Genomic DNA, 14232 nt, shown 5'->3' on the forward strand with positions numbered 1-14232 from the left:
ATAACATTTAAATTAAAAATATAATATATCTAAATCTAAAATATCATGGACATGAAACAAAGATAAAACTTAAAGTGAGTTTTAACATTCATCAAACTATTTTATATATGCAACCGTTTGCATTTAATATGGAATATAAAAGACGTTCAAACTATAGAAATTAGACACACAACTAATTTATCAGATGGACAATCTCTATATATTTTTTTTAATTTTCAAAGTTTTTTTTATTTTATTTGAAAAAAAATGTCAAAATTAAATAAATAAACATATTATTAATAAGTAAGCATTAATATATAAGGAGCCTCCCATTTCTTTTATACAGAGATTATATTAAACATTTCAGATCGATAGTTTAAAATTTGAAAACATAAATTATAGTAACGTCCTCTCTAAACTGTTCAATTCGCACTTAAACAGTCGTTATGTTTTGTATTAATTTGTGTTCCATTTGATTTCAAATCTTGTGATTTTCTACAAAAACTCTGGTGCGCCTATTAGCCTTTTTTTTTAAATCGGACAGTGGCTGCCAGATGAGTTTCCATTAATAAACAAGATTACAGTGAGAGACAACACTATTGACCCCCCCAAACCCTGTGCACACCTAACCACAACTGGAAATTTAATATATCCCTTTACATCTTTTAATTCCCCCTCATCGGCTCATCCCCTCTGATTGTAAATCCCCATTTTATTTACAAAACTTCTCCCAAAGGGTAGCCTCACTCACAATCCAGACCGTTGCAGCCTCCATCGGCACCATTATCCCTTCGAAAATCTTGGCATTTCACCTCTTCCACAGCGACCAGCAGGTGGCTGAGAAAACCACAGCCCACTTCTCGTGCTCCCTTGCTAAATGTGTTGGAGATGAATCCAGCCAAGTGTCCTGTACCGTTTCCCTGACAAGTGATCGGTATATACCAGTAGCCCTGGAGACCGCCTCCCATACTTGTATTGCATAGGTATAGTGAAATAGTAAGTGCACAGCCGTTTCATGGTGACATACCTGGCACATCACACAATTCGGTTGACAGTTGAAGTTCTGCCTTTGCATAACATCTCTGGTTAGGATTTTGTCATGCAATAGAAGGTGTAAGAAGATTCTGACTGTCGGAGGGACCCGGTACTTCCAGATTTTCCAGAACACCCATTTGGTCTTCCCCCCCTCCACTGATGACTTTGTACAATGAATTGGCACTGTATACCCCATCCTGGATCCATCTCTAGACCAAATTATCTTCCTCTTCTGTTATGTCTATCTCTACCACAAACGTCGGCTCTTGCCTCTAAATTGCTGCTCTAAGGGACTGTCTCGTATTGACTTGCCTTGATCCGAGCTGAGCCAGAACCCCGGCTCCCCAATTATCGAACCAATATGAGATTCCCCTTCCATCACAAATTATCCACCGAGTAGACCAATCAAATAACATTTTGAACTTGATGATTTGAATCCAACAGAAAGAGCCAAGCTTAGACCAAATCATAGGTCCTTGTGCATAAGCTCCTTGCCACCTGATTTGAACAACCAGTGAGGTCCACATTGAAGTTTGGTCTGTATAACTTTTCCACCACCACCTCAATGCTAACGAAATATTTCGCAATCGAAGGTCCGGCAGCCCTAGACCTCCCCACATCTTGTCAGTGCAAACCAATTCCCAATTGAAAAGTGAAATTCCCCTCTGATGTGTACCCGACTTACCCCAAAGAAATGCACGACGAGCCTTATCAATACAATGAATCACCCACATCGGAAGAATGAAACATAGCATGTGGTAAATTGGAATCATGGACATTACTGATTGCACCAGCTGTAACCCCCCCCCCCCCCCCCCCCTCTCGAGATGAGCTTCGTTTGCCACCCTTGCAATCTTTTCTCGATTTTCTCTATAAGTGGCATGAAATCAGCTCTCTTTGGTGCTATGATTGTGAGCGGCATACCCAGGTATGTTACGAGAAACTCTGTATGTGCAAAGCCCAAGACTAAACGTATCCAGGGCATGTCCTTCTGAGCAATATTAAGCGGAATGAATGTGCTTTTAGCAAAATTGATCTGGAGGCCTGAAATGGAAGTGAAGAGCCTAAGAGCCAGCTTAAGTGAGATGATGGTTGAGATGTCCGCATTTGTAATTGTCACTGTATCATTTGCGTACTGGAAGGCTACTATCGGGTATGAGATCCGTTGTGTGAGGGGTTGGTTCAGGATAGTGTTTGCCGCTTGAATCATTCTCTGTAGTACATCAACCGCGATGTTAAATAGCCTTCATTACATGTTTTTTTTCTTCTTCTTTTAATTAGTCGTTACACTAATAGTTCTTATGCGATATTTTTCTTTTAAAAAAGTTATCTCAAAAAAGAGAAACCCATTACTTATCGAAAGCAAGCTAATAGAGATTGTACAAAAACTAGTACATAAATCTATGCTTGAAAAGCAAACAACAAAAGAATAAACCATAAAGAAATATTGCACGATACCTTTTATTAAAAATAATTTCATGAATTAGGCTACAGAAGATAAAAAGAAAAAATTGTAGGGGAGAAAAAAAAATCCAACTACTCTTGTGCTGTGGTGTTATAGTTTTTTCATAAGATCTTTTTAGTGTGATTAGTGACATATAATATGCTGAACAAATTTAAAAACAAATCCTAGGCGTACAAATTTAAATTAAAAATGCTTGTGTAGTTACAGTACAAAAGATGAATGGAGAAAAGTTACAGACAAAGAGTTGTGACATTCGCCACCACTAGTAGCTGAATTTTTTATTTATGCAAAATTATCTGAAAATAATATAGTAATAGACAAATAGGTTTCTCTTGAGATTTTGACAATTTTCTGTGGTATCAAGTTGGTGACACGTTGGATCTTAAAGGAACCAAATTTTCCTTCTTTTTATCTTTTGAATTGCCTAAACGAATGGAACATTTTTTTTTATTTCTTCTATGAGAACAAAATTTTCATGCAATCCATCTACTATCCTATATTTTTTTGTATATATTTTCTATAAAAAAAATCTGATTTGTTAGTATACCAGAAAAAATTATTTGTGTTTGCATTTCTAGAGATGGAAAACGTGGTTGCAGCGAAAAAAAAAGTATAACTAATATAAATGGTCTCAATTTCAAATTCAAATTTTTTCCCAGCACAACTTTTTTTATCCGAGATGAAATCCGAAAAATAGCTCTAGTATCATTAAATTTGCCCGCAAACTCCACCAATCAAATGTATTAATACAAACTATTTTAGTTAATAGTTAGATCATATTTTTATAGTGCTGCTAGTTTTCTGCCTACTATTTCTTTCTCATCAGCTAGCGCTTCATCTTCTAGTGATATAGCCATTTCTGATCTCATTTAGTATTACTATTTGATGTCATGTTCATATGTTTTTGTAGACTATGCTGTTAGATGTTTTTTGCAGTTAGATGTTGATAGACTGTATGCTCGTTTTTTCTAGATCTATTGTATAAACTCTTTCGTTTCGTAATAAAACTGGTGGTAATACCACTTTTATCAAAAAAAAAAAAAAAATCATATTTTTATAATTTCACGTCAAGAAAAAAAGCACTCTCTGTCCCCGTCAGATTAAGGATCGAAGTTTTTGAACCATATATAAAAAAAATCAATTGATGTGCGCAAGTTTGGTACTCTCTACTCTCAAGTCTCAACAACCTACCTGACAAAAACCCTCGAAATGCTAGTTTTTCCAAAAGCAAAAATGTTGATTGAATTTATCTAACTAAAAATAGTCATTTGTAAGCTTCAACTTTTAATTTTAAATTATTTATGCTTAGAATTGGCGACACAATGCGAAATTAAGAGAGGGACACGGATACCAGATTCCCAAAATCGATGCTGAGGTAATGGCGACATGGAATATTGTTTGCATGATCAACTGAAGTTGCATTTTATAAACTTAATTTGGGATAATGATATACCAAGTTCTTTTTCGGATTTTTTTTGTAAACCATAATTAAGAAATTAGTTTTTGCAGAACCAGCATGAGTGCTTCTGATTTTTGAAAAACCAGAAGGACCGAATAGAGCACTCGGTCTCCAGTTTTTCCTTTTCTTCAGATCGAGTAGACCGCTCGGTCTCAACCGTTTTTTCACATTTTCCCTGCAGGCGCCACAGAAGATCCTGAAAATGCCAGACCGAGTAGACCATTCGGTCTTGAGTTTTATTAAAGTGCACCCCACCCAGCCCCGTCTCTGCTTTGGCGTTCCCCCCTCACCATTTTTCTTTCCTTCTCTTCTCTCTCCGTGGCTGCCTCCATTTTTTTTTTCTCTCAAATTATTAGTTTAATTTTAATTCTAATTATATAGGTTTGTGTATTTTTGAAAGGAGAACAAGAAGAGCTTCAGATCTACAAGTTTCGTTAGGTATGGAGTTTAATTCTCTTATTTTTGCTTAATAATCCGAAATTATAAATAAATAGTTAGAATAAATGGTTTAGTAGCATAAATGATTTATGTAGTAATGGTAGTATAAATAAATAGTTTTTGTGTAATTTTTTCTTATTTTTGGTAGTAATGTAATTTTTTAGTAGTATAAATGGCTTATGGACTAATTGTAGTATAAATAAATGTTTATGTAGTAATTGTAGTATAAAAAAATAATTTATATAGTAATTTATTTGCATGTAGTTTATGTAATAATTGTAGTTTAACTAAATAGTTTATGTTGTAATTTATTTGTATGTAGTTTGCATGTAGTATAAATAAATAGTTTATTTAATAATTGTAGTATAAATTATTTTTGTAGTAATTGTATTAATTTATATTTATTTTTTTAGTGTAATTTAAGTTTATATATTGTAACTATTAATTGTAGAATTATTTAGTGTACATGCATTTAATAATTGTTGGATGATTTATTTTTTTAGTGTAATTTAGATTTTTCTAGTGTAATTGTAGAATAATGAAAAATAATAGAATGACTGTTAATATTTAATTCAATATTTGCATGTCAATATTGAATTGGAATTGCATGTTAATATTTTTTTGTATGAATTTATTTATATTGTAGTGGAAAATGGAAGGTGAACAATCTTTATTGCAGTTGCCCCAAAAGCAACATAAATTATATGCGGCGACTACGAAGGTATTTATTTAATATCGGTTTGAATTTAAATTTACTTATTAAATTGTTGAATTCTAAATCTAATTTTTGTAAAAAAAATTTTGCATGTCAATTATCGTTCCAGCCTGAGTTTGAACTGCGTACTGGTAGTTGCAAAATGGCAGTTAGGTACCAGCCTAAGATGAAAGAAGGTTTAAAAAATTTAGGCTTGTATCAGATGGTTCATGTCCATCACTGTCTGATAGATAAAGGGTTGATCACTGCTCTCGTTGAGAGGTGGAGGCCCGAGACAAATACTTTTCATCTTCCAGTGGGGGAGTGCACAGTGACATTGGAAGATGTTAGCTGTTTGTGGGGCTTATCTGTCACTGGTAAAATATTTTTTGTTGCTAATTTATACTTTTATTATTAATTGAAATTTTGTACTAGTATAATTTTGTTTAACATCTATGTTTACAGGGAAGGCTATCTGTGGATGTACCGATGATGAATATTCACAATTGATCTTAGATTGTCTAGGACACGAAGTGTATGATGGTTATGAATGGGATGATGATGAATTTTATCATAAAAAGGTGGAGAATAAGGGTGAACCCAATGAGAAGGTATCAATCTCAAAAAACTATATGCGTCTGACATAGTCATTATACCCCACCTATTCATGCCTCCGTCATGACATTGTGCCCATTTATGGAGTTGCAAAGGCTCTTCTTCGAGATTTTGCAACCGTTTACCACACCACATTACATACTGATAAGTAGTAATACTCCTACCTTTTATCAAATCCATACCCTCATTAAACCTCCAAGGTTTCATCTTACAAACAAATTTCTTGAATATTTTTTTTATGATTTGGTCCTTGCACAACTTGTAAACATTTGACGCAATATGTTGAGAACATAATCGATGAACTGCTTCACCCCTTTCCTCACACCACCCTAAATCAGGTCTATCAAACACTGAACGGATTGCAGCATGCTGGTCTGATATAACGCATATCCGACCAGGACCGACAACATTTTCACGTACAAATTGCATAAACCAGCCCCAATTAGATGAACTCACCTCATCCGCAATCCCGAACACAATTGGCAATAATTGTTGTTCTGCATCATAGGAACATGCCATGAATAATTTTCCTTTATACCTGCCGGATAGGTGTCCAGCATCTACACTTATAACTGGTCGGAGATATGGCCAGGATTCAATGCATGGACCGAAAGTCCATGCCACACGGGTGAAAATACGGATGCCCATTTCTGTAGACGGTTCATGCTCAATTACGTATTTTGTGCCTGGGGTAGACATCTGGATTGCACCGAGCAAAGAAGGTAGCAGTTCGTAGGCTTTTTCCCAAGAGCCAAATAAATCAGCAATAGCCAATTCCCTCCTTCTCCAAATCTTGTTGTATGAAGGCTCAACCATTTTGTATCGATTTCTAACTGCAAATCGACATGCTTTAATTGACATCTCCAGGTCCTCCTTCAAACCAGGTTTGATTATATCTGCAATCATCCTGGCAGTCAGCTGACGACTGTCTACTTTACAAGCAATACTGTAACAGTTGTGCTCGTATGGGTTTGTTGCAATTGTCCAATTTGCCGTCTCAGTAGTTCTTGCGTATAACCTCCATGGACAACCCTCTGCTTTACATATAACTATATAGCCAGTACAATTGGTATGGGTTTGTTGTAATTCTAAGTTATGATTTAGGGCAAATTCACCCAACTGAGATTTAAGATCGGCTTTGGAATCAAACATCTGTCCCACTGAAAATTGACCGTCAATTCTGGGTGGATAACCAAAAAATGCTTCATCCTTGTACGGCATCGGCACATCGTCATTAAATGCCGGAAAATGATGCTGTAATCCTCGATTAATAAAGGAAATAGAATTTACCCACTCATTCATTACATCTTGCATTCTAATTTGATCCTCCATTTCAGCCATATCATCTTCCCCGACAGCTGAGCCACCAAGGTCAGAGTTTGTGTCTGAGCTAGAGTTTGTGTCTGAGCTAGTATTATTATTCATCTCGTTAAAATGAGTTACCAAATCATCCACTATCGGTATTTCGGGCGGGTTATCACAATATATGGGTGAATCAGACACCGTTGGGTCTCTGCTACTTCCAGGTACACTACCCGGATATGGGTCATAATTGGTCTGACTAACAAATGGTACTGACTCAACCACTAAATCAAGAAGTTTAAAATTCAGTACCGGAGTGGCATGTTCAAGCACCATGTGCCATATCGTTCCGTTGTCTATGCTAAACAACTGGTATTTTTCTGCTGAGCCAGGGGGTGCGGTATTCAAACGTGCCCTAATTGTCAATTCGAACTGGCTAGGAAGCAAACGAATGCCAAGATATATATTTCTTCTTAGCTCATCAAGACTCGTTAAGTTAGTAATAGCAAATGTGCAGGTCGGTGCGTTTGAAATTTCGCGTTCATGATAAACATTTATTATTACTTGAGACATTACCTGAAAAAAACAAATTTCACAATCAATCATCGATATCATTTTTAATTTTACAACATATTTAAGTGGGATTTATAATTTTATAATTTAGATTTATTTTAAGTCGAATTTAATTTAAGTTAGGTTTTGTGTCAGGTTAAAATAATAATTTGACTATTCAAAAAGCAGTATATCACCACAAAAATTGCTAAGAACTGTCAAAACTATATAATTAATTATTTATCATTATATCACCACACAAAAAAAAATTATCATTCAAAAGCAGCAAGCGCTTGTGAAACAATATACCTTAGTCTTTATCAATGGTTTAAATAGCGTTTATCGCGAAATAGCGTACGGGTTAAAAAAATCGCGCTATGCTCAAATAGCGGCGCTATAGCGCGGAATAGCGCGCTATAGCGGCGCTATTTGGGCATAGCGCCATAGCTTTTTTGGTCGGAAAACGCTATAGCGGCGCTATAGCGCGCTATTTAAAACACTGGTCTTTATATTATTTTTTCAAACTGAGAATTTATAAAAGTTATGAAGTTGCATGTAAGTTTTTTTTTCTTATCATGTCAGAATGTTAAAAAATATAGTTCATTTTATATAAAATCACGAAATGGTAAACCCTCAAGATCAATAAAAAAAAAAATTTCAACTTCATTACTTTCTATAAAAAAAACCAAAATTATTATAACTTTTTTGAAGTTACATTTTTCTTTTAAAATCTTAATTTCCTAATGCAAGAAAATTTGACCATATACAGTGGAGCGTAAACATTTTGACTCCTTCTGTAAAATATAATTACGTGTATGTTTTGTCTTAAAAAGTATTTAGCTCATGTCAATCAACATTTATATATCGATTTATTTATTTTATATGATTTTTCTAATGAAAAAAAAAACATACAGTTAATATCTTCAAATAAAAAATGGTCTTATGAACGTAATTAAAAAAAAAAAAAACTTACTACAATCTTTAGATGAAAGCTACCAACACAATGCAGAGGCCGATATGAAAAAACACAATAATGTGATGGAGCTTGATTTTCAGCTAGAAATGGTGAAAATGGAAGAGTGAATTGAAGAAGAAAACTTGAGAAGGGAGAGAATTGAATACGCTTCAGAGAGTGTTAATTTTCAGCTAACATCTCTATGTCTTATATAGACATATTCTGTCGGTGCGTGCACAGAAACAAAAGGTAAAAGTGTCATTAGAAATTATAACTTGTAATGATGTGAATTGTCGGTGCAAATGGATTGTATTGGAAAAAAAACATCAAGACCAAATGCTGTATTCGGTCTGGAGGCAATACCACACCATCCGCTGCAAGGAAAATTGTGAAAAAGGTGAAAAAACGGTTGAGACCGAGTGGTCTACTCGGTCTGGAGAAAAGGAAAAACTGGAGACCGAGTGCTCTATTCGGTCCTTCTGGTTTTTCAAAAATCAGAAGCACTCATGCTGGTTCCGCAAAAACTAATTTCTTAATTATGGTTTACAAAAAAAATCCTTCTTTTTCTCACTAGAACACGTGTCAATCAGACCGACAATCCTTGCGTAGAGAAGTGCAAAATTATTACCTTTTTCCATTAGTTCTAGAACGAAGCATGTATGAAATACTTGTATTACCAGTTCATATGACATTATAAACGCACCCAAATCGTGATTGATATATGATGAGACAAAGTTTCCGACAGTGCACAGACATAATTGAGCGCGTCTATTATTAATTTAATCATGAATTTTATTACATAAAACATCATAATCCTAAATATTGTACAACGATGTCTTATTAGTACAGCAGCATTATACACCAAGAACCACAACTGTTTGATGTCTAACAAGAAATTTACAAGTGGTCTGAACCATAACATTAACAACCCCGTTAGAGAATAAATTGCAAATCCAACAAGCTAACCAAAATAAGGCTACAAGATAATCTTCTAGAAGATTCCACAACTTATATCAGGAAAGAATATTAAACAACTGCTCTACTCACTCACGTGGCCGAGCTAGCCATAGCGAGCTAAGAGCACGCAGCCGTGAGAAGTAGTCATGTATTGAAAGAAGCGCACGTGCAGACTGACGTGTAGTCAGTCTCCGTATCATCTGTTGCAGCGTCTGTTGCCTCAAGTTGTCAGCCTAAAAGACATAAAAATAGACTTTAAACATAAAAAAATAGCCATCATATACAGATATATCATATATCATAGTCTAGTTAAAAAAAATGGAAACTGGATTTCACGATCATCCATTACTGTAACTTTACAAGACAACAGACACTTTAAAAAAATTATAATATATACTCAGTGAGGCTATGGTACTTTGCAAAATGTGGATAGGTTCGCACTATGGATCCATATCTACTTTTTCAAAGTCTAAACTGTTGATCCAAACCCACTCAACACAATCTCCATATAATATGTACTTCTTGGAGACCAAATTTTCCATGTTGTTTAATTTTCCTACTTTATTTTTCAAATATGTTGAAAATCACTACACTTTATCGGGGCAATTTTCTACCTATATAAAAAAATAATAAAACAAATTCCAAGAAATTTAAAATTTGGTCACCAAGTACATTTTTATATGGAGATCATTTTGAACGGGTTCGGATCAAATGTTTGAACTTTTTAAACGGAGATATTGATCCATAGCACGAACTGTTCTGCAAAGTACCCTGGCCTCACTCATATATACTAAATCAATATACAGCACTAAAAGGTCCAAAAACCATTCATGGGAAGGGACAATGACGATTCTTATGTGATGGTGCTTATGTACCTCACGAAGGAAGCTTTCGAGGGTCCCGAGTTTGCCCATGGCCATGGCCATCTGCCCCATATAGTTGGCCACAATGCCCGAAGATCCAGAGGGGCCGAGTGACGCTGCCAGGGTCTCCGCTAGGGATTGTTGCAATGCCTCCATGCCTTGCGAGAGAGCATCTTCGGCTTGCTGAGAGGATTGTTGCAGGCTGCTAAGACTCAGCAGTTGCTGTTCCGTCAGCGGCTCCAGTTGGGTTGTCAGCAGCTGCATTTTTTTTATTTAAGAAGTATTGGTAAAAATAATAGTAAGGTAAATACATCCATTAAACTAGGACAATGAAATTTTCTTTCTTTAAAACTTCAATTTAAGTTTGTTTGGATTTGGTGGCTGAATTGGGTCAATAAAGGCAAACTGAGTCTCAACATAGACATAAAAGAATTCCTTTATTCTAACTTCCGTAATAAAAAAATGAAATTGAATTTTCAAGCTGTCAGCCACTCTACAACACAATTGAAAATTCAATCGCTTCTAATCTCAGGTAAAATAATAATCTTGCAACACTCATGTTGGTTCTTAATGGACCTGGTAAATACACTCAAGATTTCATTCATTTATTTACCTTTAGGAGCTCAGATGAACGGAATCCGCCAAGCCAAAGGAAGCAACGCTCAGCTGGAGTCTTCCACATACCAGAGAGAATGTGAAACACATCCGCTTTTGCAGCTATACCCTTCAGTCTAAAAATCTCGTCATAATGCGCCATTATGCTGTCAACAATGCTGCGCAGATCGGTATCACCTGCATGTGCATTTACAGCAGCTCTCAACTCGTTTATTTGCTTGTTGTGCTCCTCCAACCAGCGTGCATATTCTATGTCGAAAGTCATCGCCCCTGCATAAATATTTATGTTTTGCTTGTGAGTGTTGTTTGAGCATCTCTAAACTGCCCAATAATACAAAGAGTTGCAATTTTAGATTGTGTTACTGATACTTGTTCCCACCAGTACAAATTATTAAGTATATAGTGTCAAAAAAAAATTCCCCTTTTTTTCCATATATTTCTCTTCAATTAAGCATATTTAAATAAAAGAACTGAACCTTTCAGTATTCAACATTTGGTGAAAAATAGACCAAGTACCAAACAAAACAACGAGAGAAATTGTACTCACCATTTCCACTCATGGAATGGGACTGATCAGAGGAACCTGAAATAAAAATACCCTGCAAAAAAGAAGCTCCTTGTTTAATCAACAAATTTAAATCAAAACTATAAAAGGGAGATAATGAGGCCACACGACCATACCTGTTGGCGGGCCCGTTGAAGCTCCTGCTCTAGCTGAGCCAATTTAAGCTTACTACTCTCTAATTGTTGCACGTATGCCTTCGAAAAAAGAATAATGCATTGTTATATTAGAAATATATATTTACCCCTGGTTGCCTCATGCAATCTTACTTGGTGAGCAAATAACACCATATAAAGAATATAACTAGAAGTTTGTTAGTACCTTCTTTCTCAAGCGACTCTTTCTTGCAGCCTCACGATTTTGAGCGAGCCGCCGAAGTGTCTGCTACAGAACGCATCCCACACAAAATCCATGATTTACGAATATGCAAAAATAAATAAATAAATAAAATATAGCAGGTAATACTAGCACACTGTACCTTCTGGTCTAGATTTTTTTCTTTTGATCCACTTGAATTTGATAGTGTCATACCGCCGCTTCCTCCCTCCAACTGCATATTTATTTATAATAGTATTCAACTTGTGTGTTAGAACTACTAACAAAGAATAACTGTGGAGGGAGAGGGGAAGGGGGCTAACCCGCTTGTCATCTGTATCAACCGTTGAGGTATCAGTTCTAGGGCTAGTATCTGCCATTGGAGACTTCTCTTGGGTCAATATTTCGGAGTTGGTTAAATCAGTTGTTGTCAGAACCTGTCAAGTGGTAAAAAATAGCTTAACAATATAGAAAATTTAGATTTGCTCCCAAAAGATACAGTCAATCATTTAAGTAAGAAACAAATGATACCTTGTGAAGAGATTCAAACTTGGACAGAAGAGAGAGATTGGTAGTACTAGCCTGGCCACTTAAATTTGTGTTGAATTCGTTACCTATAGTTGAAACAATTTGAATTTTAGATAACAAAATTATTGTATATCGAATGGAAATTTGGTTTTCCAAAGTAAAATGAAAATGACCCCAAGTACCTGTGCTCAGACTTCTATCAGCAGAACTATCGATATGAAAACCAATAGATTGACCAAATGATTGAAGTTCAGCTATTCTAGGGTTTTGCATGCTAGTACCAACTGTGCCCCTAAAGACAGAGAACAACAAGCATGAATCAAAACTAAGTTTAAATACAAATTACTATATTTATAGATAGTTTGCCACCTCCTTTAAATGAACAAAAAGGAAAAACTTACTATATGGAGAGATGATGTAAATGTATGTTCTCAAATCAACAAATAGACATAAACCGAGACACTAATTAACCAATAAAGATCATACTTCATGATCGTTGAAGTTTGGTCATATAGTTTCACTCTTTTGATGAAAATAATCGTTTAACATGGAGAACTATCAATTTTAAAAATATATGCGTTATGTTACCATCCAACTGTCCAAGCAAAATCTTTTTATAATATAGTACAAGAGGCTTGTCCATCCCAAAAGATCAACTTCAAAAAACATATTACAACAGATTTGTTCGTACCGAAAGATCATAATATTTTCTTTTTACCAGCAAGTAGTGTACTATTCAAGCTAAAAGAGACGTACTACAATATCTAACATTTTTTTTGACTCGTTAAACCTCGAGATTCACGACCTTTAAACTAAACCGCTAAAAAATAACAATCAATCAAAAACAACGGATGAAAAAAAAAGGAAAAATTCGAGCCTTACTGAGTTCGATCCAGCGAAGAAGGAAAGCTCGGCATCCCGCCCCATACACCAACCACGGGAAATATTTCACCTCCAATTTCAGATTATTCTCAAAGTTTCTACGAAACCAAATAAAACGCTCTCTTGTTGGCCCTCTAATATAATTTCCTAGAACCTGAAAGGTGAACCTTTGTTTTTTCCCACATAAAAGAACAGAGCTGATCAAGAAGTCAAACAAGACACTACTCTCTCTCACACTTGCGCCGTACGCTAGATATTTGATCCTAGAGCAAAAATCAAACCCTAGAATTTTTGGGCGGGTTGGGAGAGCGGAGGTGACGAATTTTCCAGGAGGTTTGGTGCGATTGGATGAAAAGAGAGAAGTGAGAGAGAAGAAATGGAGGCGGCCTCGACTCTGGTCAGTGGTCAGCACCGAGAATCCAGTTAAGTTCATCTGTAACGATATCTCTGTAGTCATATTTGTAGAAGGTCACTGTCATGTGAATAGTTTGGGTGAACTTGACTAGTTATCCGTCACTGTATTGTTGATAGATGATGCGTTACAGACGTACAAGACTTGCTCTAGTCTCCTGCCACGACTTTGCGTCCTTTCTGAACTTCTATTTGGATACACCGGGAGTATCTTCGTACAAAGTTGACTTTTTTTTTTCTAGAAAGTTCATGGATCAATAAACAGCAGTATTTTAGCACTTTAGGAGGAACCATTTCAAACTGTTTGAACTTTCAAGCACTTCTTGTTAATAATGTCAAGTGCCGAGTAGACCTAGGGTTTTCTCGAGTTACCGAACTCATTTGTAAATTAAACTTTAAAATTTATTAAATTAATTTTAATAATGAATTTAAATTATTGAAATTTATAAGTGATATTTTAAATTTTTGAATTAATTTAGTATAAAGTCAAACGCTTAAAATTCGAAGGTTTATAGATTAATTTTTATTTATTTATTTTTTGGAAAAAAAATTGACCACTTGACTCTATAAAAAATTAATTTGAAAATTTAAAATATTTGTACGTA

The 14232-nt window shown here is 35.3% G+C and overlaps 2 protein-coding genes across 3 annotated transcripts; one reads left to right on the forward strand and one right to left on the reverse strand.

The window, feature by feature from the left end:
- Window positions 1–5025: 5025 nt before the first annotated feature.
- LOC144556091 (serine/threonine-protein phosphatase 7 long form homolog) lies at window positions 5026–6141 on the forward strand. The gene is made up of 3 exons (XM_078304586.1): window positions 5026–5097; window positions 5201–5447; window positions 5536–6141. The coding sequence occupies exons 1-3, from the start codon at window positions 5029–5031 to the stop codon at window positions 5715–5717; spliced, it is 498 nt and encodes a 165-aa protein (XP_078160712.1). The 5' UTR covers window positions 5026–5028; the 3' UTR covers window positions 5718–6141.
- A 3088-nt stretch (window positions 6142–9229) lies between these two features.
- On the reverse strand, window positions 9230–13647 carry LOC144555171 (transcription factor TGA2.2-like). Of its 2 annotated transcripts, none has more exons than XM_078303409.1 (11): window positions 13217–13647; window positions 12517–12626; window positions 12338–12420; window positions 12130–12243; window positions 11970–12041; window positions 11813–11872; window positions 11611–11688; window positions 11477–11528; window positions 10928–11199; window positions 10327–10572; window positions 9230–9684 (listed from the first exon to the last, which is right to left on the reverse strand). In XM_078303409.1, the coding sequence occupies exons 1-11, from the start codon at window positions 13249–13251 to the stop codon at window positions 9538–9540; spliced, it is 1269 nt and encodes a 422-aa protein (XP_078159535.1). In that variant the 5' UTR covers window positions 13252–13647; the 3' UTR covers window positions 9230–9537. The 2 variants fall into 2 exon arrangements, with proteins under 2 accessions (XP_078159535.1, XP_078159534.1); XM_078303408.1 differs by having other exon boundaries at window positions 11813–11875; window positions 13217–13581.
- Window positions 13648–14232: the final 585 nt, after the last annotated feature.

The sequence above is a fragment of the Carex rostrata genome, chromosome 6, assembly GCF_964058835.1.
Source record: "Carex rostrata chromosome 6, lpCarRost1.2, whole genome shotgun sequence".
NCBI lineage: Eukaryota > Viridiplantae > Streptophyta > Magnoliopsida > Poales > Cyperaceae > Carex > Carex rostrata.